Source organism: Echiichthys vipera, assembly GCF_963691815.1.
Source record: "Echiichthys vipera genome assembly, chromosome: 11".
NCBI lineage: Eukaryota > Metazoa > Chordata > Actinopteri > Perciformes > Trachinidae > Echiichthys > Echiichthys vipera.
Window position 1 is genome coordinate 20,430,894 of NC_139836.1, and position 21,894 is coordinate 20,452,787.

At 38.9% G+C, this 21,894-nt stretch overlaps 2 protein-coding genes across 2 annotated transcripts; one reads left to right on the plus strand and one right to left on the minus strand.

Annotated features, from left to right (window-relative positions):
* Nucleotides 1-8,569: 8,569 nt before the first annotated feature.
* On the plus strand, nucleotides 8,570-11,602 carry bnip4 (BCL2 interacting protein 4). Its single transcript, XM_083923563.1, has 6 exons — nucleotides 8,570-8,707; nucleotides 9,003-9,174; nucleotides 9,281-9,341; nucleotides 9,485-9,591; nucleotides 10,001-10,150; nucleotides 10,990-11,602. The coding sequence occupies exons 1-6, from the start codon at nucleotides 8,665-8,667 to the stop codon at nucleotides 11,030-11,032; spliced, it is 576 nt and encodes a 191-aa protein (XP_083779689.1). The 5' UTR covers nucleotides 8,570-8,664; the 3' UTR covers nucleotides 11,033-11,602.
* A 523-nt stretch (nucleotides 11,603-12,125) lies between these two features.
* LOC310954103 (serine/threonine-protein phosphatase 2A 55 kDa regulatory subunit B delta isoform) lies at nucleotides 12,126-16,978 on the minus strand. The gene is made up of 10 exons (XM_083923414.1): nucleotides 16,820-16,978; nucleotides 16,565-16,639; nucleotides 15,708-15,805; nucleotides 15,424-15,589; nucleotides 15,183-15,295; nucleotides 14,918-15,095; nucleotides 14,642-14,806; nucleotides 14,118-14,287; nucleotides 13,500-13,591; nucleotides 12,126-13,385 (listed from the first exon to the last, which is right to left on the minus strand). Exons 1-10 carry the CDS (start codon nucleotides 16,824-16,826, stop codon nucleotides 13,106-13,108), a joined length of 1,344 nt encoding a protein of 447 aa, XP_083779540.1. The 5' UTR covers nucleotides 16,827-16,978; the 3' UTR covers nucleotides 12,126-13,105.
* Nucleotides 16,979-21,894: the final 4,916 nt, after the last annotated feature.

Here is a 21,894-nt window from a genome sequence, read left to right on the forward strand (position 1 = left end):
ATAAGATTTTTATGTATGCATTTCATCTATATTAAGGCTCCTATCAGTGTCAATATTACAGCAAACAGATACAGAAAGATATTTATTGAATATTTGAAAAATGTGAAATGTGGCATGTTTTGCTTTTGTGTTTTAACATTTTGTGTACTTCTACATCAGTAAATGTTTGTAATATTAAATCATGCAAGCATATAATGTGCAGTTTCATTTAGAAGTAGTAGTACTACACTGTGACTACCTGTGAGTTTACATTGCACAACCGTGACAACATGGAGGATATATTTTCTACATGTACTTTAATGTAGTAATTTGTAACAAAGGCATCAGTCAACTATCAGATACCATATCATGGTTTGGGTACACATGCTTTAAAGACTGACTGATAATGTGATTTAGACATGGAATAGAGAGACAAAGATTACTGCTGCACATGTTTTCTGAGAGAAAACTAGACCTCTAGGGCTCACATCACAAGCAAACTACATTCATCATCTCCTCAAGTTGACAGATCACAAATTGTAATGCGAGAAATGTTTTACTCGTGTTTGTTGTGCAATATGCTACAGATACTTTAATCCACTGAATTGCCAATAGTTTGAAACCAACAAACACGTCCAATAATTTCATTATGACTGTAAAACTGAATTGTGCTCATGGCAGCAATGATTATGAAAGATAATTGAAATTGCAAAAGTATGCACATTATTTGCAAAGTATGCTGTGCTTTCTGTAGTTGACCATCATACATTTCTCTTCAAAATAAATAAAAGACAGATTTAGAAAAGCAGATCACTGTAAATGCTATCACAATAACAAATTAAAAAAAACTCATCTCAAATTTCATCTTTGTATAATAGTACAAACAATAGCAAGAGCACATGAAATTAAATTGTACCCCAAAAGATGGAATGCCCAGAACACCAACAATCTCCTTCACTCATAACAAGTACAAGAACATGACAATTATATGAGAGGGAAATTACGCCTTAGAGGTATAGGTGGCACAACATTATCGAATGGGTTTTAGCATGAATTATTGTCCTCTGTATCAGGATATCATTAAATCATCCCCTGGAGTCAAACAAAAACCACGCAGCGAAGGAAATATGAGTGGCTGCTGCAAATTACACTGCAAGGTTAATATCCACACAAGCTTATCAACGCAGCATACTCTTTGGTCTGACATCAGCATCCCCCGTCCCTTCTCCTTTTTAGCCTCCTGTTAACAGCACTATAACCTACATTGACGTTTCTTTAACAAACGGGAACAGTATCAGTCTGAGAACCTGACATAAAGTAAATGCACTATCCATAATTGCTTTAACTTAGCAAACATTTCCACCAACCACCTCTCATATATACAGTAATGTATAGAGTGATTCCCATGACTTGCTCTCTGGGACTAGGTTGTTTTGAGATTCCTGTGGTACATGTGTTTGGGTTCCCCCATGTCTCTGAGTCTTAAAATACAACATATTTGACTCACCACAAATAGTAAACTATAGACCTGCTGTCTTGCGGATAGAGTTCCCACGGACAATCTGACACAAGAAATATTAAAACAACGGTATTTTAAGCTTAGTGGTAATGAGGATTTATGCAAGATAAAGCTAGCTTATTTCCATCTGCAAGTTAAGACAGATGCTGACACTTGGTATCAATATGTTTAAACTGTACAGGAAAAAGCCAGACCATGACAGCACTCAAGAAGAGTGAAAAATGTAGATTATTATAGCAGAAGGGATATTTTAACCGAAGTAGCTGTTTATATTAATACCGAGCAATCAACAGTATCTAACATTTAGTACCTGAAAATGCTTAAAATATTTGTTCTTCCTCCTGAACCATGGCACAGCAATGTGTCTCGAAAGATTAAAGTGCAGTCACTTTAATCTGAATTCATACTTTAATTAAAATGACAGCTATAATGGAGTCCTTTGCTATGCTTGAGCAGCAGGATGCATACATTACATCTTTAAAGCGCTCTCAGAGCAGTAGAGATTAAATGCTCAACTATCCATTATGTTATTAGCTGCCCAAAAAGAATAATGAAACAGTGGGAATCATAAAAAAAATCCTCAGGAATATATTTTGAGTGTGAGCAGTTTGTTTAATGTAAACCACAACAGCATTGGTGACATATTACAAGTACTTAAGGTTTCCAGATTTGTCATGTTTTGGTGAGATTTTCAATCTTCCTTGCCTCATACCACATCACTATAAATTATGGTTGGTGACAAACTGTAAGCAGTTGGGTTACTATTGCTATTCTCAGCGTGTATCCACACATAGTGCACGTCCACTTTCGCTGTTGATTTATTTCCCCCTCTAAAGGCCACTTCAGAGCATCACGATTTATGCTTGTGACACCGCAGCTTATAAAACTATGCTTTATAAGCTGCTTCTGGCAGGCGTTCCCACAACTTTCACACAGCTCCCTAGTCAGACTTCTCCATTTCCTCGTTATTTCTCCCGCTTACAGCTCAATAAGTGCTTTTTAAATCTTCTAATCATGTATCTCAACGAGGCTGGTGAACTTAAAGGCAATTAAAACACAAAGAGAACAGACTGCCTTCCAGACATAGAGATTGCACAGACAGAGGCGTCAAGACCATACTAACAAGTTTAAATCATAGCTCGTGATGAATAGAGTGTTTTTAATTTGATGTTGGGTCATTCATTATGAATTGAGTACAATGCATCATGCACACTGGGGTATACACTACTTCCTCCCTCTTGGATTGATAAGGATGTGAGATAATCAAATAACATTGCGAGAGATGTAAGCAGCAGGAAGACCCTGTTTAATTTGCCTTGTGATATCTCTGTTTCATTCTCGACTGCCTCTGTTCACAATTGCATCTACAAAGCAATTTTTGCACTAACTCTTGTATTTTATCAAATGCCAAAAACATCAACATTATGATATAGGCATTATACTATACTATACTATACTATAGTATATACACTGGCCGGCCTGCTCTCTAAATATCATCATTTGCCATTGAAAATATGGGTATTTTCTGAATGACTTGCCAGGCCTTTTTTCTGCCTGCGAGGACTGGACCCATAAGGGGCCATTCTTGATCTCCAGTCCTTGAGAAAGGGATTATTGTCATTAGTGTTAAGGATTTAAAACATCGGCTAGAAGGTTCTTATGTTTTCTTAGTTCATTAAAAATAAGCAAAACATGCTAGTCTGGTAGGGGAAGACCCCAGGGGAGGGAGGACCCCACTGGGAGTAAGGAGAGCCAAAGTACATGGATAAAGCAAAATGTACTAAATTTATTAATCTAAATGTATCAAATACATAGTACTCTATCAATCATGCTTTCATTTAAACGGAGATGATCTAATCATTGATTTCCAAAACACAGAACATTTCTTTTAAAGGATATTCAGAATGTATCTAACTTTCTTGTAGCAACAAGTGCAGTTGGATATAGTGTTGGTGTGTGTGAGAGACAGAAGACTAGAGACCTCTTTTTGGTCATCACCATCAAATGTAGAGATACTCTACCCTTTTGTGAAACTCCCAGCACTGTCTACAGAAATGCTTTCTATGCTCTGCAGTGAATCCTCATTGATACCAAATTGAGCTCTGGCAAATCTCCTGCTCCGGACACCATCATTCTTCCTTAGCCATCTTCTCCTGTCTGTGCTATTGATCGTATCCAATTCCAGTCTGGCCTACTCTCCTCCTCATGCACAACCTAGCACAGCACCCCCACCCCACCCATATGCTCCCACACACTCGCACTCGCACTCGCACACACACACACACACACACACACACACACACACACACACACACACACACACACACACACACACACACACACACACACACACACACACACACACACACACACACACACACACACACACACACACACACACACACACACACACACACACACATTAAACAACAACTTCTGATAACACTCACCAGCCAGCTGTTGTGGACAACAATTAATCCTTCAGTATTTGTCAGTTAACACACACCTACGCACAGAAGGCTCTCTGCTATTCCCTTTTACCCTACCACTCTCTATATTTTGGCAAGGTCACATAAAAACATGACACAAGTACATCATACAAATAGAAAGGCAATCTGAGCAAGACTAAAGCACACTCTGACTGCGCTTATTTTTGACATGATTTTGATTGGGCATACAGTAGTTTAGACAGGTTAGTGAAATCTGTATATATAAAAGATACTTCTGCATTTTATTATATATATTACATATATTTTCAAGTATAGGTGTGAATGGTAGAGTGGCCCTGTTTTGGAACAATAGCTTATGACCAAATTGCAATAATTACGAGTAGTAATTGCAATCTGTCGAAATAGTCAAATGTTCCTTCTTTTTGACACATGTAAGATTATTACTACACTGACACTTCATTTGATCTGTGGATACAGATGAGCGTGTTGTGGCAGTTACCTGTACTGGTCAGCAGGTGGCGCCATATAGAGCTATTTCTCCCAGGTGGTTTGTTTCCTTTCGCAAGCTTTAGAAACTTTGCCGAAAGTACATCGACTTCTGAAAAGGTAAATCAAAATTTTAAAATGTATTGCAGGTAGTTTAGTGTATTTTGTTTAAAATGTTGCGAGAAACAAGTAGGGCTAGCTAACCCAAATATTTGTTTGCTTACAACCTGTTAGGGCCAATGACTGTTAATATTGTTGGTTAGAGAAAATATGTAGCTGACGCTCAAGACTTACGTTACCTCTATGTGACGTTAGCTAACTAACCTAGCCAACGCTAGCTAGGTTTTTTTTTTTAGCTAGCATTTGTGTTTAAACAAGTGATTTAGCAGCACTCACCGGTATGTTGAACACATTTCCAGATTCCTCAAATAGACTTTTAATCCATTTGAGCAAAACAACCGATGTGCTTCGTTTGGATATTTTTAGTTCGTTTCCCAACTTACTTAAAAAATGGCAGCCGGAAGTGACCCATCTTCTACGATACAAGCAAAATATGAGCACGGTATTTTAAGGTTTGATTCCATAAAACACGTTTAAATACGATTAATATGGATAAAGCAACCTAGAAAGACAACTTTCAAACTTGGCGGTGCATGCTGGGTGGAAGACGAAGGAGATGTAACATTATCTATGGCTAACAAGGGGAGCGTGTCTATCTTCCCTCAGCCCTGTGTTCCCTCAGTTTAGTGTTTTCCGACAAGCTGGGCTTGTAATGGTACTATCATTCATCAAAAAGTAAAGTTAGCTCTATAACTCAAATTATGCTATATCAATGGAAAGTGGTGATTACCTCATTACTGAGCGATTGATCAACTTGATGTATCCCTATTAATTAAAGCACTCAAATTTAGAATCATTGGCATTAAATTACCATTCATAGGCACTTGATTGATTGTAATATGTTATCTATTTTATACTTAGTTATATATTTATCTTGCACCTTTTTGTCTTGTCTTACTGTCCAATACAGTGTTTGCAGTAGTTTCTGGAGAAATATATTGCTGCTCGGGGCTGCTCTCTCTAGATGGCACAAATGCAGGGAACACCATGTAGGTATGTCTACAATAAACACTACTAGGCCTGGTAAATATGGAGTCAATACAGAACTAAGTGACATTTAGTGACAGTATACATCAGGCACAGGGCAGGCAGGTTTGGGGAGTTTTGTACCATGATAACTGATGGTCCTCCTGGTAGTGACATCCTTACCTTGCATGCTGTGGTGCCCATGTTAGATTTTGTTATTCCGTTGTAGTGGATTTAACTTTATTATTTTATTCTCTATCTTGTCAGTGCAAAACAGGATGTGACTTTCTTGTATTCTAAGACATTACCAGAGATGTTACCTCTGATAATGGGAGATTATCTGTGGTGATTGGTGATCTGGAAATTACTTCCAGATGGTAATTTCTGGTTTAATTTAATGCGCTGTTGTGGGGACTTCCTTCCTTCGGGCTTTGGACAGTGTTTCATATGTTGTAACTGTAAATCACAAGTTAGTTAATCATAAGTTACATATCACCATCCTCGTTTTTTGTCTCGATTTAGATAGATAAAGTTTTCTGTGTTGAGGTTTTTCTCCTAAAACTCTACAGGCTCCAGATTTTATATTTTGATAAATCACAAAATGTGTGAATTCAATGGTGGCCAGTGCTTATTGCTTGTGTCAGCTCAAACACCTTTTTTTTTGTTAATTAATAATTCCTTATCATTTATAGTCTGTGTTCAACTCTTAATAAAGCTTATAGGTGAAGCCATGTGGCACAAGTAAAATGGCAAATAGCTCAATGTAGCAACGGAGAGGTATTATTTACTGTACAATGTATTCTCGTACATATGCCATCTGTTGAAAGCATTTTTGTAATGAGAGCTGGGATATGGAGCGGAACACAACATTCATAACACTTAACAATATTACAGCCAACATTGCATCCGTCATAAATTCTGACAGCGCTACATGAAAATCTAAACAACTTACACCGACAGAATATAATATTATTTGAGATATTACCTGTGATAAATGATTTAAAGCTGTGTTCCATAAATGTGTGTTTAGGCTAGTTGATATTGAGCACCATGCACGTATGCATTGTTGATTGAATCAACATCATTGACATTTTTCCATGTATGTTGCACTACATTGAACAGTACTGAAGATAATACCCTCAAGAGGCTTGGCTATTAGAATATATAGGTTTTGTTTCGAAAATGCAGAAAAACTTGATTTCTAACATAATTTGTATTTTTAGAGTGGGTCATTTTGGCTGACATCCAGTTGTTCCATACACCGTGTTACAGCACATACTTGAATAATGGTATTTTTTGTGGTCACTTATCATCACAAAGCCATCATTTATTAATATGTATACTCTGAATGATGTATTTGTCTGGCTTACAAGTACAATACCATGTGCAGTGTGGCAAAATTATTTTATTTTTTGGCTTTATCAATATGTACACATCTGCTTGAGATTGTATGAGTCTTAATTCACTGCTCTGGCATTCCTGTTTTCTTACTGATTTACCTACACTGCAAACAATGGCTTAGTGTTTAAAACAAACAGTTTATAGAAAATGAAAAAGATGAATTGTGAAACAAAACCCTAATACAGCATCAAGGGGGGATTTATTTGTATTGCTTGTTCATGCTTGCTTTTTTAAAGGAGGAAACTGCAGTAAGAGAACTTTTTTTTAGTGATTACCAAGTATGTTTTCTCTGTTCAAACTGATCTAGTAAGCTCCATATGTTCCATGTAAACCATGGCCTGCCAGGAAGGAGAACACACACCAGAATATTAAGCCCCCTCAACCGTAGAAATAATTACATTTTGCAATAATAATAATCAGTCATGCTAATCTCCATGGCAGCAAACATTATTACATTTGCCAGCCTTCAAATTTGGGGTTGCTTCTTTAAGAAATCATGAGCAATAAATACCCCGACAAAATAAAGCACATTACATTACTCCTAAGTAGTAGGTTGTTATAGGTTAATATCCTTATATGCCAGGTGCAAACAAACTCTGTGGACTCTATACAAGGACGAAGGGCATAACGATACTGCAACAGACATGGGTGCAGATCCCGGGGGGAACCCGGGATCTGCACCCATGTACCCATGACCCCCCCATAATAATACTGTAAATTATTAATTATTCAAAATTGAACACATTTATTTTCAGACTTAAATCCAAATGAATAGGTACTTCATATTTTGATATTTATCCATATCAATTAACCATGCATAAAGTAGTCCCATACACTGGGAGAAAAGGAAAATTTTGAGAAGAATGGGGCTGAGTAGACATTACATGCCTGAGACCCTAAAAATGATGATTTACTAATATAACAGTTACGTAAGCGACAAGTGATATGTGCTGTTGGCTGTTTAAACAAATAAGGTAACAAGAAAGGTAAGCACAGTAAAAGATCCCATTTTCAGTAGCTTCTTTTTGAATGATAAGGCAAGCCTCTACGAAGTTGTGATTTATGGTAGCATGGTACGAGTTGCATATGGGCAAATAAAAAAAAGAAATCACATTTGTGTGTCCCCCCAATCCTGACATTGGATCTGCACCCCTGGCAACAGAGTGCAGGTATCATATAGTATACATTTTGACCACACATTTAATGTTGAAATAGACGTTTTGAAAAATGTAGGCCATATAGTTGCTCAAAATGCAGTTGCATAGTTGGAGATGTGTGGCCTTTTGGCACATTTCATACAATATTGCATATTGTGTGACACAACTGAGAGAGGGGGGCAGGGGGAGTGATGAGCAATGACTGCCATCTGCAGACAGGTGTGTGGAACTGCTATAAGTAGGGGTCAATACAAATGTAACATAAACCGACACGAGCAAAAATACCTTTTTCGGTTATAAACACAATGTTTTAACCATAGAATATCGTTCATAAGTCAATCGTGTTTATTGATGTTGTTCAGGAAGCTGCCCGGTGGGTCATGCGCACTCTTTGGGGGGGCAGACACACGAGCGCGGTCTGCGTGCTCTGCGAGCCAATCACATACTAGATAAACACAATATTGCGTCATTGTTATTGTGGCAGTCGGGGCTCCAGCTGCTTACAGAGATTTCGCCACCATTTCGCTCACAGTTCGGCCTCTAAAACTGCGTTTTACGAGTGGACCCGCGAGAGTACACCAGTACAATGTCGGTGCAGAAGGATATTTCATCGGACGAGAGTTTGCAAGGTAAGTGTAAACGTGTGTAGCTCACCAGAACAGTCGACGTATCTAGCTAAGTAGCTCTATTAACACTTAACGTTACCACATGCTTCTATCGATCTGTAAGACGCGGAGGGACCAGTAAACATAGTGCCCTAGTTGGTTAATGAAGCTATGTAATGCTGTGAAATCAAAATGCCTCCAAGCCAAGGACAGTCCGTATGTGTTTATATGTGTGGCCCGAGCCTGCCTGCCAGTCCCATAGGCACATGATAACCTACATACCGCACACCCAAATAAGACTATGCATTTTCATTTGAAGGTTCCTGGGTCGAGCTGCATTTCAGTGGCACTGGCTCTCAAAGTAGTCTCCACGGAAGCCAGGAGCACATCTCCACGTCCATCCAGGAGGAGGGTGACGTGGAGAAAATGCTACTGGACGCACAGCACGAGTCAGGAAGGAACAGCTCCAGAGGAAGCTCTCAGTGCAACAGGTTAGTGGGGGGGGGGAAGGGGAAGCACAGTATGTGTTTTTCTCTCTTCACGTCAACTAATAGAGATGATAAGTTTCCCCTTACTCGTGATCTTCTTCACACACAGCCCACTCAGAGCCCAGACCCCACTTCTGTTGTGGAGAGGCTCAGAGGCAAACAGCTCACAGGTATTTGTTGTGCCAACGTCTAATTAGTTACGTGTAGTTTTAATAAATATTTCACATGAGGATTTTACAGCATATTGTTGCTATTAAATTTAAGCGATGGCCAAGTTGTTACTTGATTATCTACAATTGTTTTGTTTTTTTAGTCAGATGAAGACTTCCAAGAAAGAAGACGGGAAGTAGAGAACATGATGAAGAAAAATGCTGATTGGATCTGGGACTGGTCTAGTCGACCTGAAAACAGTCCACCAAAGTATGTAGCCACCACTCATTTGGTAACTTTTCGTGTTTTTTGTTGGATTTTTTATTTTCAATTTCAATGGAGTTATCTTGGTTAACATAATTATTCCAAGATTTAAGACAAAAATGTGCCATTGCACCATTATAAAGCAAATAAATTGTGGGTGCCATGTGAATATAATTTGGATGCACCACCACCATTATGAATAATGAAAGTAATTACACTTGATGTAAAAGGAACACGAAATTGTTAATTCTGTTACACATATTAGGTGTATTTATTTTTTAATGCCATAATTTGAAATTGTAATTCATAAAATGAAAAAAAGATGTCTGCGAACAGAGGTTCCGGTTTGACATTAGACTGGCGCTCATTGATTTTAATGTATTCAGTATTGAAAAATGAATGTGCTCCTCCGTAGGGAGTTCCTGCTGAAGTACCCTAAGCGCTCAAGCTCTCTCAGCATTAGGAACACCAGCGTCATGAAGAAGGGAGGCGTTCTCTCTGCTGACTTTCTGAAGCTTTTCCTTCCTTCATTAATCATTTCTCACATACTTGCTGTTGGCCTTGGGTAAGCAACATCATTTAATCTCTAACTCTGGCAGTGCTGCAGTATTTCAAAAACTAAAAACGTTCAGTGGGAAGCTCTTGGGAAATGGCAGAGGAATCCTTAACAGAATATTTAAAGCCCAGATTGTTGACACCATACAACTGATCTTCCTATAAATAATGGAATCATTTGACACAGAGATGACAAATAAATTTGGTGTTTTTCAAATGATTAGACATGAAGATTATAAGATAGACCTGTTCTACTGTTTAGCAACAGCGCCGATACAAACAGACCTTTAACTGCACCAACACAACAATGAATAATTTAGTGTTTGTCTCTGCATTAAATGACCTGCCAGTCAATTTTGAGACATGGAACAACCGTCTTATTTACATCTTTTTTTGTTACATTAATACATCTTGATCTTACTTCCACAAACCTCTATCCGTTTTAGAAGAGAATGGTATTGCCACAACAAAAAAACAGCAGTTCAAAATCCAAAATATCCATTAGCACCCTATAATGTTTCATATTCACTAAGCCCATTTATTTTATCTTAAAAAAAAACAGAGGATACATCTTGCCTAACTTTAACTTAACTTTATTCAGAAATAACAGAGAGAGAGCAGTACTCAGTTTAACAGTTTCTCATGTCAACAAGCTTTCTTTAAAAAAAAACGGCACAGATATTTTTTACTAGTGATAAACCTGTGGTGATAAAGTAGAGACAACAAAACACAGCTTCAGTGTTTTTATAGAAATAAATATATTTCTGGAGATTTTAAATTCATTCTAATTATTTTGTATATATTGCTCTCGGCACAATCTTATTTTACATGTTTGTCTCTCTTTTTTAGGATATATATTGGGAAGCGTCTAACCTCCCACAACACCTACTAAGTAGGATGGCGGTGTGTTGCAACACCTTGTCACCTTGGTGTGACCATCTTGGCATGCCTTAAAATGGGACCTTCTGATGATCAAGGGGGCCATGTGACACAGTCCAATTTGATTGCGTGCCCCACTTAGCTCACACCGGCGTGGACAGTAAAGGATCCGTCATTGCTGTTTCATGGTGTTCACTCCTGAACACAACAGTGACCCATCCTCTGCTCCTTGCTCTGTAGTCTCTGTCCTGGCCTGGCGAAGACTGTTTTGCTGCTTCCTGCTCCTTAAATCTGCACGTTAGGGAACTGATATATATATACGATACATTGTACACCATTGCCTTTTTTGTTTTGCAATAAGAAATCAATTTTGATTTAAAATTATATATATATTTTGTCATTTTTGTCCTAGCTCAGCTGTGGAGAAAGAAAGTTGTTTTGACTTGTAATTTTTTTTTTTTTTTTTTTGTCCAAGGGATCATTAGCCCAGAGTTGATGTGATTGCATCCATGCTTGATTTTTGCAACTGTAATTATAAGAAAAGCGTTATTAAGCCCTGATATGGTCCATTTTTGTTCATACTACACAGAATAAAAGTTTGAAAAACACATACGGCCCCAGTGGATTTCAAAGTTAAGCCGTAGATACATGCATTTATCAAAAGGAAGTACACTACATGCAGATGAACACAATTAAAATTTTTATTGAACTTTGGTCAAAATAATAAACAAGTGAATACATTGCCACCATGTTAGGAATCAATGGACAAAGACAATGCACTATTATGTGTTCGTTTTAATGTCATCAGTATATCTTTTGTGTCGTCAACCTTCATTTCTGCATTCACAACTACGGAGATGAGATCCACATTTGCAATATGCACTTCAAATTTGGGTGACATCCCTAATAAATTAAAAAGGGCACATGTATGAGGCCTTTCTGAATCCCTACTTATTACATGATTAGGAGGCACTCTAACACAAACTGCATGGTGTGCAATTCCCCCCCCCCCCCCCCTTTGTGTTTTCATAGACAGCCACATATAGCAGCAGTATATGAGGACATAACTCTATAAAATAGGATTTACAAATAATGCACATGAGGTTTGTAAAACGTTTTGGGGACATAACTTGTAGCTGTCACTGATAGAAGTAGGTATTAAGGCTGCAGATTCCCTTTGTCCTGGGCCCCATCTTGTGCCATGTAGTTTCCAGCCTGCATCCTAAAACATGGAAATTAATCTCTTGACAAACACATTATCAGTTGTCTCCAACAGTGGTTCTGAAACCGGTAGCCCCCAGTTGTATTTCCATAACAAGTTTGCTTGAGATCTGCTCAAAGACAGTGGTGTGACTGGACATTTTTCCACCTCTCTACAACATAAAAACATGCAAAGCAATAAACATGTTTTAATACATACTTCTAAAATTTAAAAACACATCTGTAGTTTTAGTTTCTTTTATTATGTGGATGACAAGGTGTACTTGAGTAGATACAGTCAGTGAAATTATGTCACCGTATTGACTGGGGTAAAGAAAGAGGAGGGAGGGGGAAGAAAAGAGACAAGTCCACTTTCCAAATTCATGGCCTCTTCCACCAGTAGTTTGGCCTGAATACATGGCCAATGGGGGAATGTTACAGGTAGGCTTATTGGCCATTAATCCGTGCTTCAGAGGGCCCAAAATCTTTGAGATGATGTTATAACTTTGACAAGACGTCATTTTAAGGGCTTCCAAGAGTTCTGTCATTAAATCATGAAATGAAGGCTTAAAATGTCAACACAAACACCAACGTTCAAGAGTTTGACCTCTAGGGAGTGCCATTCCGTCAAATAGACCCAAATTGGGCTTTCTGGGTCAGGGGGGCGTGTTTATTGCCCTGGTGCCAAAGGCAAAAACAACCTAAGCTCAGACTCAAAATAAAACAGGCCTATGGATCAACCTCCTGTGGCAAAAAAAGTAGACACGTGCTTTCGAATTCTTCACCAGGAGGACAACGAGGCTGTTTCTTCTTATACAGATAGACAAGTAGTAGGCTTAACTACACAGGTACGGTAAAAGCCCTATCCTCTGGAGCCCCAAATCTTCTAGTTGATTTTGTCCTGGAAAATGTACAAGTTGTTGGTGGCTGCCACAGCTATCACGTTATCTTTGGGGTGCCAGGCAGTGTGGAGGATCTTCTTGTTGAAGTCCAGGCTGTCCACGCTGATCTCATCCTTCTTCCTCTTGCCACCAGTGGACACTTTGCGCGGTTTGAGCGTAGCCCGTGGTTTGCTGCTCTCCCGGGACGCCTCCAGTGTGATGTCCCGCCTGGTGTTGCGGTCAAACATTCGGAAGAAGTTGTTGTAGGAGCCGGTCATAATGGCACTGATGGAGAGGGAGAGAAAAAAGGTTTAAATGAATGAACGTGAAAAAAAAACACAAACACAATGTGAGCGATTGATTAAAAAAAGAACTGCTAAAAATGCTATGGACACATACCTGTCACTGCCATTCCAGCAGCACTCGAACTTGTCAAAGATGCAGTCATTTTCATACAAGGAGCAGAGCTTACTGCGAAGGTATTCATGGACCTGAAACAAAACACATTACTTAACCAAGATATTCACTTGAGCTTCACATCTGCATGGATACAGTTGAAAAAGGGCTCATCCAGCCAACACAATACTTGACCTGAGCATTGCACTTCTCTCAGTGAATGGTTCTACTCCATATTTGGCCCTCAGATTGCTTGGCTAACCGGATGTGCCTGTGAGGCTACTACTTTTTGTGAGTCACCAGGAGCTTCAGTGAGATTTATTGAAGGGATGATGTCCTTTTATATTTCTCTGATCCTTTCTTCATCATCACTTTTAAAACGATTCATTACTGGCTTTGAGAAAATATGTTTTAAAAAATGTATGTGAAGTTAAACATTTTTTAATTAGAAATAAGGCGTAGACAGCAGCACAATAGGCTTATTGTTATATTCTCTGGGAAAAATCCTGATGTTTTGTGAAAATGACAGTTTAAGGCCTTGATCCAAACCCTACGCTCTAATGGTTACTTTGTTCTCACACAGGCTTAACTTAAAGTCACTGGAGAAGTATTTTTATGCACCTGATATGTCTCCACTGGTCTGTTCTCCATGTTGAGGTCCCAAACTTTGACGGAGAGGTAGTCACGTGTCATCATATAGCGTCCGCTGTGACTGAACTTCACGTCTGAGATGGAGGAGATGATCTCAGAGAAAAAGGATCGGCTGCTCGGATCCTCTGGCTCCTCAAAGACTGAAATAAAAAGAAAAATCTTCAATTCCTTTTTCTAAAATTATTAACAGCGTGCCTTTTTTATTCATCAGAAATGAAAATCTGGAATATGAAAAACAATGAATACCTCTTGAATTAATTGATAATAATTTACCAAATTACGAAGTGTTTAAAATTGTCAAATGTATTCAGCCCATAAACATTATAAATTTAAAGTAAAATACAAAACAGAGAAAAACTGAAAATCAAACTATTAGATAAATAGTTTCACTGATTTTTTTTCATTAAGTACTTAATTAGTCCATTGAAATCAATGAATTCTCCACCAATAGAGTAATTGACAAAACTTTGCAGCACTACAGTGGAGGTACTTACACTTTGAGTGCCTATCGCAGAGTGCCCCTGCTCGCATGTCACACAGGCGGATGGTGCCTTTGCTACTGCTGTACACAAATACATTGCATTGGTGTGGATGGCACTCAGCAGCTGTGATTACTTCTGTCAGTTCCTCCATGTTGGCAGGTTTGATGTCTACAATATCTGGGAACACACTGTTAAGGAACTTGCAGTCTTATGTTTCGTACAATGCAGAGACTATCAACCTATAAGTCACATATCTAATATCTGTTCTCTGATGAAGAAAAAGGATACTAAAACTTCTGTCTGTGATTTCCAAGTGCCATAGATTTATTCTTAGGTCATCTGCGGAGAGGTACGTTTCATGATCACTATTTACAGAAATGGAATTAATGTGATAGGTGTGCGCATTTGCAAAGATCCTCCGTGGGCTTGCTTCTACCATGAGATCCATTGGCATCAGTACTGGTACCTGAGACACAAAACATGCATTTTTAGACAACATTTTTATAAAAAACACGTTCCAAAATGAGACAGCTCTGACGTATGACTAACATACCCGTAAAGAGGTGATTCTAAAGGGGTCTCGGAGTCGTCCATCTTCATCTTTCAGGTTGTAACCTTCTGCTCTTTTATCTCTTTCACTTATTTTCCACAATTTGATAGTTTTATCTGAAAAAAACAAAAAACAAATAAGAAAGTTTGAAAATTTAGAGGTTAAGAAGAATTATCTGATCAGGATCAAGACAATGTCAAATTGTATCACCAAACAATCAAAATATATGCACGTAAACTCTTACCATTTGTCGAAAGTAGAAAGTGAGCAGCATTTTGTTGGGGTAGCCATCTTATTTTATTAATTTTTTCCTCAATTTCTAAACTTTTCAAATAGTCAAATTCTGGCTCGTGACTCTGAAAAGTGCTATAGACGTTGTACTCCCCACGCAGATGTGGACGATTCTTAGACTGAAAACAAACAAGTCACATGGTATGTACATTATCACTGCAACACATAATCTGCACATAAGCTCTGACATAATACTGTTGATGAAGATGCTCCTCTGCAACTTCATATGGATCTTACCTCCTGTTCATGTTGAAATATCACTACTCTGCCTCCTTTATCTCCAGTTGCAAGCAGTTCTCCAGAATAGTTGAACTCAACTGTTGAGATTATGTCAGCTGAAAATGGACACAAGTCAGAGGGAATCACATTTAATTGCTCAGCTTTCATGATGATAGTTCAGGTGACAACTACAAAACATGCTATGTGCAATCATTGCGTAAATTTAATACATATAAATGAATGCTGTATTTCGAACATGTTAAATAAAAAAGGAACAAAAGCACAATACTAACTTAACATGTCCGAAAAAGGAATAGGAAGAAGCAAAAGCGTATTCAATCCTACCCCTTTTCCACTACTACATAATATTATTCATTACAATTGGCTTCATATTTATAATCATATCCCATCTTTAGCATAATTACTCAGAAAATGAGTAATGTAAATACACTAACAGATAAATAATCAATGAGAACACCTGGTCAAAATACTCCTTCCTCCTCCCCGTCCCTTTTGAAAACTGTATGTTTGTGCTTTTTGTTTTTGCAGTCATTCATGTACAAATGAATGAAAACAAGCATGATGTCACTCGACAATTTATGGACGCAGAACATTGACGTCATGGACACGGTCGCTCCCCTTTAATAGCTTAGCCGCCACCTAGCATACAACTAGCTAGCGACATACAGTCGTGTTACAATTGAAAGGGGCATTTGTGCAACTGATTCACAAACATACTCGCACCAATCACGACAACCGTCTTATATTAAAACCCTGTGCGATCATCTAGCTACCGTGCATCTCACGTGAAGCCCACAGAGCATCCTCATCAGACCGTTTTAGCCTAGCCGCCAAAGCTAACGGTAGCTACATACCTTCCGCAACATCTTCATCTATGGCTCCTTTCACTTGAGAGAAACACCACTGAAAATCATTTCCTCCTGCAACTCCTGTAAAATAACAACATAGCGTTAGTGTGTATCTGATTCGTATCAAGTGTGGGGATAAAATGACCTGACAGTGTTTGACAACTAGCAACTTTAGCTCGCCAGCGCTAACTTGCAGATTCAGGCCATCACACACACCAGAGTGAGGTGGGTCCTTTTCCTTCCCTTTCAAAAGTAGCTTACCCGCCATTGCTTCATGTAGCAGCTCTTGCTGTACACGGCTTCCAAAGACCTAATCAACCAATGCGGCTTGCTCGGGGGAAATAAGATAGCATCCACAATCAGTGTGAAGACTCGGGTCCAGATCTGTCAAGACCACGGAAATTATCCGTGATTTTTTTTTTCTTCCAAAATGGCGCACAGTACATGGAGAGATGACGTCATGCACACATGCCACATCCTGGATCCATCAATCCATCCTCCCTGAGCATCATATTATTAAATGGGGCACACGGCCTTTATTTTTGTATGCATTCAATTCTATTTTGTAACTTAAAATACAAGACACAAAAGAAGTTCACTATGCAAAAATTAAAAAATAGAATTAGCAAAATAAAAAAATACTCTTAAACAAATACTGTCTGAAAGGGAGTAGGAAGAAGCAAAATGCTTTTCGTTCCTACCCCTTTTTGAAATGTCCATACGTCTCTCTCATCTCTCATTCTCTCTCATCTTCATCCGCTTATCCGGGGTCGGGTCGCGGGGGCAGCAGCTTTAGCAGGGGACCCCAAACTTCCCTTTCCCGGGCCACATTAACCAGCTCTAACTGGGGGATCCCGAGGCGTTCCCAGGCCAGTGTGGAGATATAATCTCTCCACCTAGTCCTGGGTCTTCCCCGAGGCCTCCTCCCAGCTGGACGTGCCTGGAACACCTCCCTAGGGAGGCGCCCAGGGGGCATCCTTACTAGATGCCCGAACCACCTCAACTGGCTCCTTTCAACGCTAAGGAGCAGCGGCTCTACTCCGAGTTCCTCACGGATGGCTGAACTTCTCACCCTATCTCTAAGGGAGACTCCAGCCACCCTCCTGAGAAAACCCATTTCGGCCGCTTGTACTCGCGACCTCGTTCTTTCGGTCATGACCCAACTTTCATGACCATAGGTGAGGGTAGGAACGAAGATTGACCGGTAGATCGAGAGCTTTGCCTTCCGGCTCAGCTCTCTTTTCGTCACAACGGTGCGGTAGAGCGACTGCAACACCGCCCCCGCTGCTCCGATTCTCCGGCCAAACTCACGCTCCATCGTCCCCTCACTCGTGAACATGATCCCGAGGTACTTGAACTCCTTCACTTGGGGTCTTTAAATACAAAGTAATCCCTATCAAAGTGTTTTCAATCTATCGTTTTTCAATAAACATTCATACAAACCATACAACATACAACATACAACACATACAACGTTGCACATTAATACATGCACAGCCAATTCAGCTGACTTCTGATGGAAAGGACACATTACATTTACACATCAGAATGTAAGTAGTTTGATTAAAGTTGAAGCAGACAAAGTAAAATGAGTAAAAAATAGTCAGCATAAACAGTATCAACGTTTTTCTAGTCTTATATTTATTGGTGAGTTATTATAACATGAATTTGAACAATATAGCCCAAGTAATTGCTTAAGTGCTTGCAGAGATACAAGCGAAACACAAACTTATATCAACAACTTTATACTATTCATGATCAAACTTTGTTATTACTCAGGTGTTGTTGGTGATGTTAGATATGAAGTGTGTCATAAGTCAAAATTGTATGCCACCTTACTCTGGCTCGTATTGTATGGTCAGTGGGTGACATCTAGTGGGGAGATGATAAAACTTCAGTTCATCTTTGTTGAGCATGGGTGATAAACTGAATGCATATACTTCCCAGTCCCCATGTTACAGACAGAGGGCTTTTGTATTTTTCTAGTCCATCATTACTTCATCTTTAAAACTAACAAAAGTCATCTCAGTGACAGAGTTTTAATTTTTGACCTGTAAAAATAAGGAGTCGTTTTCTGAAAAGGCCCTGACTTGTATAGGCTTGAACTCAACAGCATTTCCTATAAACCTATAGGTCGTATGTCTGCAACAGAGATGCCATGCATATATATAATATGCTATAACAGTGGTTACAGGAAAGTTTGTGATTTTGCAAAACTCAGAAAAACATTTTTGTTTCTCCTTGAGGGAGTCGGGGTGGACAGTGTGATTTTAATCCTGTAATATGTATATGTCTGTCTATCTGTCTGTTTGTCTGTCTATGATTCTTTCCACATAGTTGATTCAGACTGTCAACTAAGCTCTTTCATTGCATGCCATCACTTATTATGTATAATTTTTATTGAAATGGATATTACACTAGGGAACAAACTTTTCAAATTCTGCTCAGAATCCGATAAAAAGTATTACACATATCTTTTGTGAACATATGCCCAAAATCACAGTGCAAAATATGCATACAAAAATAGTGTTAGAGCTGTGGTAGTTGTTTTTAGTTTTGTTTTTCTGTAAACAGTGCTCTCTGAAGAATTGAGGGTGTCAAGAATTGGGAGGAGAACGATAGCCCATAGGGGCTGATTGTGCAATAAAAATAAACTTTCAAAAAATAAAAAATAGGCAAGTATGAGAATATGTAATATCTGGGCCACATTTCAGTGGATAGAATAAACACAGATATGTTCTTATTAGTACACCCGTTGATAGAAACGCACTATTGTGATATAAAATAATTTTAATAATTCCGCTTAAATAAGATAGGGAAAAGGGAGATCAATTCCTCTGTTTGCCCTGTTGCTAATATGTTCTTGTATTACTCTTAATCTTAATTTTAAAATAGCATACTGACCCGAAAGTGATCAAATCTGTTTTTGAATTGACTTTAAACAGCTGTGATTATGGGTTCTGTGTTGGTTTTGTTGCTTTTAAACTTTTTGGTTTGCAGAATCTGCAGATTGTCCTGGAGGTGGCAAGTGAACAAATAGGGATGCACCCAGAAAGACCTGGACCAAATCTCACCAAAACCTTCTCCCCGGCATCTCCCAAGCTCCACATCCCTCTCATCACTCACACAGCGTCCCTTGGGCAGGAGCAGAGCAGAGGCCTGGAGGTTAGGAATACTATATCTATATACCTTTCTCTCTATACAAAGGTGAACCAATTTTTACCTACAATACAAGTACAAGTTGGATGGTCTAAGAATATTCATGAGCATAGAAATAACACAATGTGACATTATACAAGCTTACAAAGCACACATTTTAATTTGTGTAATTAGTGTAAATTATATATTAAGTGATGTTCTCTAAAATGCTGCTGAATAGTGCCCTTTAAACATAATTAAGCCCAGTAAACATGTAATTCCTCCTTGCCAGTGTTTTGTAAAACCATCATTATAAGAACCACTTAAAGCTCTAAAACATGACTTCTACATGAGGAGCTCTGTAGTTCCACTAAGCACCAAATGGGTTTGTAGTTTTCTTTACTTTGATACCTTCTACCTCAGACTGAATGGAGCAAACAGTGTAGCTGTCTGCTGAGGCAGTACAGGCATTATTTGTTGGATACAGTAAGTATGAACACTTGATTTGAAGGCATAATTTCGTGTGCGTATACGTAGATATTTTATTGATGGTCAGAATAAGTGACACTTAAAATAATAAATCTCAGAAATTACTGAAATAAATGTTTCTGAATAAGTTGCAATCTAAAACATGTCTTTACTATTTATTATACTTGCAAACTAGAGTGAAAAAATAGCTGCCTTGACTAATACTACACTATTAAATATGCTTGTTTTCACCATCGGGGCGAAGGAGAAACATTTGATTTAAGCCTAATTTGTGATTTAATAAACCGTACAGCTTAATTGTTGTGTACATTCGATTTTTCACATTTTTACAAGTTGTGGCTGTAACTGTGTGTATGTGTGTGTGTGAGTGTGTGCTGCCGTGCTGTACTGTAGCTTCATCAGGTATAAGGAGAGGTGTTGACTTTATTCCGAGCCTCCAGTAACACCACTGACTCTGATAGTTCCCCATCCCTGTGGGAATTCATTATAAGACAGCTAGAGGCTGCTTGTGGATGGTTACTGTGCTGCCCGTATGTTAACTTGTCGCTATCGCGCAAGGCAAACATGTGGTGCAGCTGCTTTCTCTGGCTGTGGGCAACCTGGAGAGATTGATTGGTGAGCCTTCTGTTTTATCCAGGATCAGGGCCACATTCAGTAGACATGGTGCCTCCGGAGAAGCAGCCATTTTCCCCAGAAAATATGGCTCATTACCAGCACAGACAAAATGAAGGTATATTGACTTTTTAACATCTTACAACATACCTATTCCTGAGCCGTTTACCAACGACCATTCTCTTGGAAATCTCGACTTCATTTTATTAACATGTAACTGAATACATAAACAGTCCTGATTTTAACATGATCTCATCAAGTCTATAGACAATTAATTAAACACTGCTCCTCTCCTCGTCTGTTTCAGTTTGAATTTCCACTCAAAGGCATGCACGTAAATACCCATACACATGAGTTTGCACCCCGCACACACAAACATACCCTTCCCCCCACATTTGGTCCATCAGACAGATTTTAACACAAACCATTGGCCAGTGGATGTGTCTGCTCTGCTCAGGGGCATACGCTCTGTCCAGGCCCTCAGTCTTAACTCTCCCTCTCTCTCTTACACACACACACACAAACACACACACATACACACACACACACACACACACACACACACACACACACACACACACACACACACACACACACACACACACACACACACACACCCACACACACACACACACACACACACACACACACACACACACACACACACACACAGCAAAGACAAACACAATCAATTATTCAAGACTCTTGTTTTGGCTCATGTGTTTTTTCTTATTATTTCTGTTCTGTTGTTTCTATAGCATCCTCTGGCAACCTAACAGCCAGGAGGCCCGATGAGTGAGATACGAGGCCTGATGACTTGAGGTTTGTGTATGTCTTTGTAATTTAGATGGCAGAGTATAATTTGCATGCACAGCCTTCAACATTGTTTCATTGTCTGAAGGAGATTATCCTTGTGGCGTTCCGCAACTGAGGGTTGTCAAAGACTTGGCTTGGAAGACAAACCTTTGTCTCCTTGTTTATTTCCCCCATGAGTGGAAATTTTCAGTGTGGTCATTCAATATAGTTAACCCTCGCATTGAGGCACACAAGCCATCAGTGTAAATAGTACCTTTACTCTGTATTATTTCTCCATCAGT

What these genes read in the sequence shown, in the direction of transcription:
- bnip4 (XM_083923563.1), top strand. Translation starts at nt 8,665, where the DNA reads ATGTCGGTGCAGAAGGATATTTCATCGGACGAGAGTTTGCAAG. An exon ending in ATCGGACGAGAGTTTGCAAG is followed by an intron (nt 8,708 to 9,002) that starts GTAAGTGTAAAC and finishes TTTCATTTGAAG; the next exon opens with GTTCCTGGGTCGAGCTGCAT. An exon ending in GGAAGCTCTCAGTGCAACAG is followed by an intron (nt 9,175 to 9,280) that starts GTTAGTGGGGGG and finishes CTTCACACACAG; the next exon opens with CCCACTCAGAGCCCAGACCC.
- LOC310954103 (XM_083923414.1), bottom strand. An exon ending in CTTTCTACTTTCGACAAATG is followed by an intron (nt 15,296 to 15,423) that starts GTAAGAGTTTAC and finishes TGTTTTTTTCAG; the next exon opens with ATAAAACTATCAAATTGTGG. An exon ending in AATCACAGACAGAAGTTTTA is followed by an intron (nt 14,807 to 14,917) that starts GTATCCTTTTTC and finishes GTGTGTTCCCAG; the next exon opens with ATATTGTAGACATCAAACCT.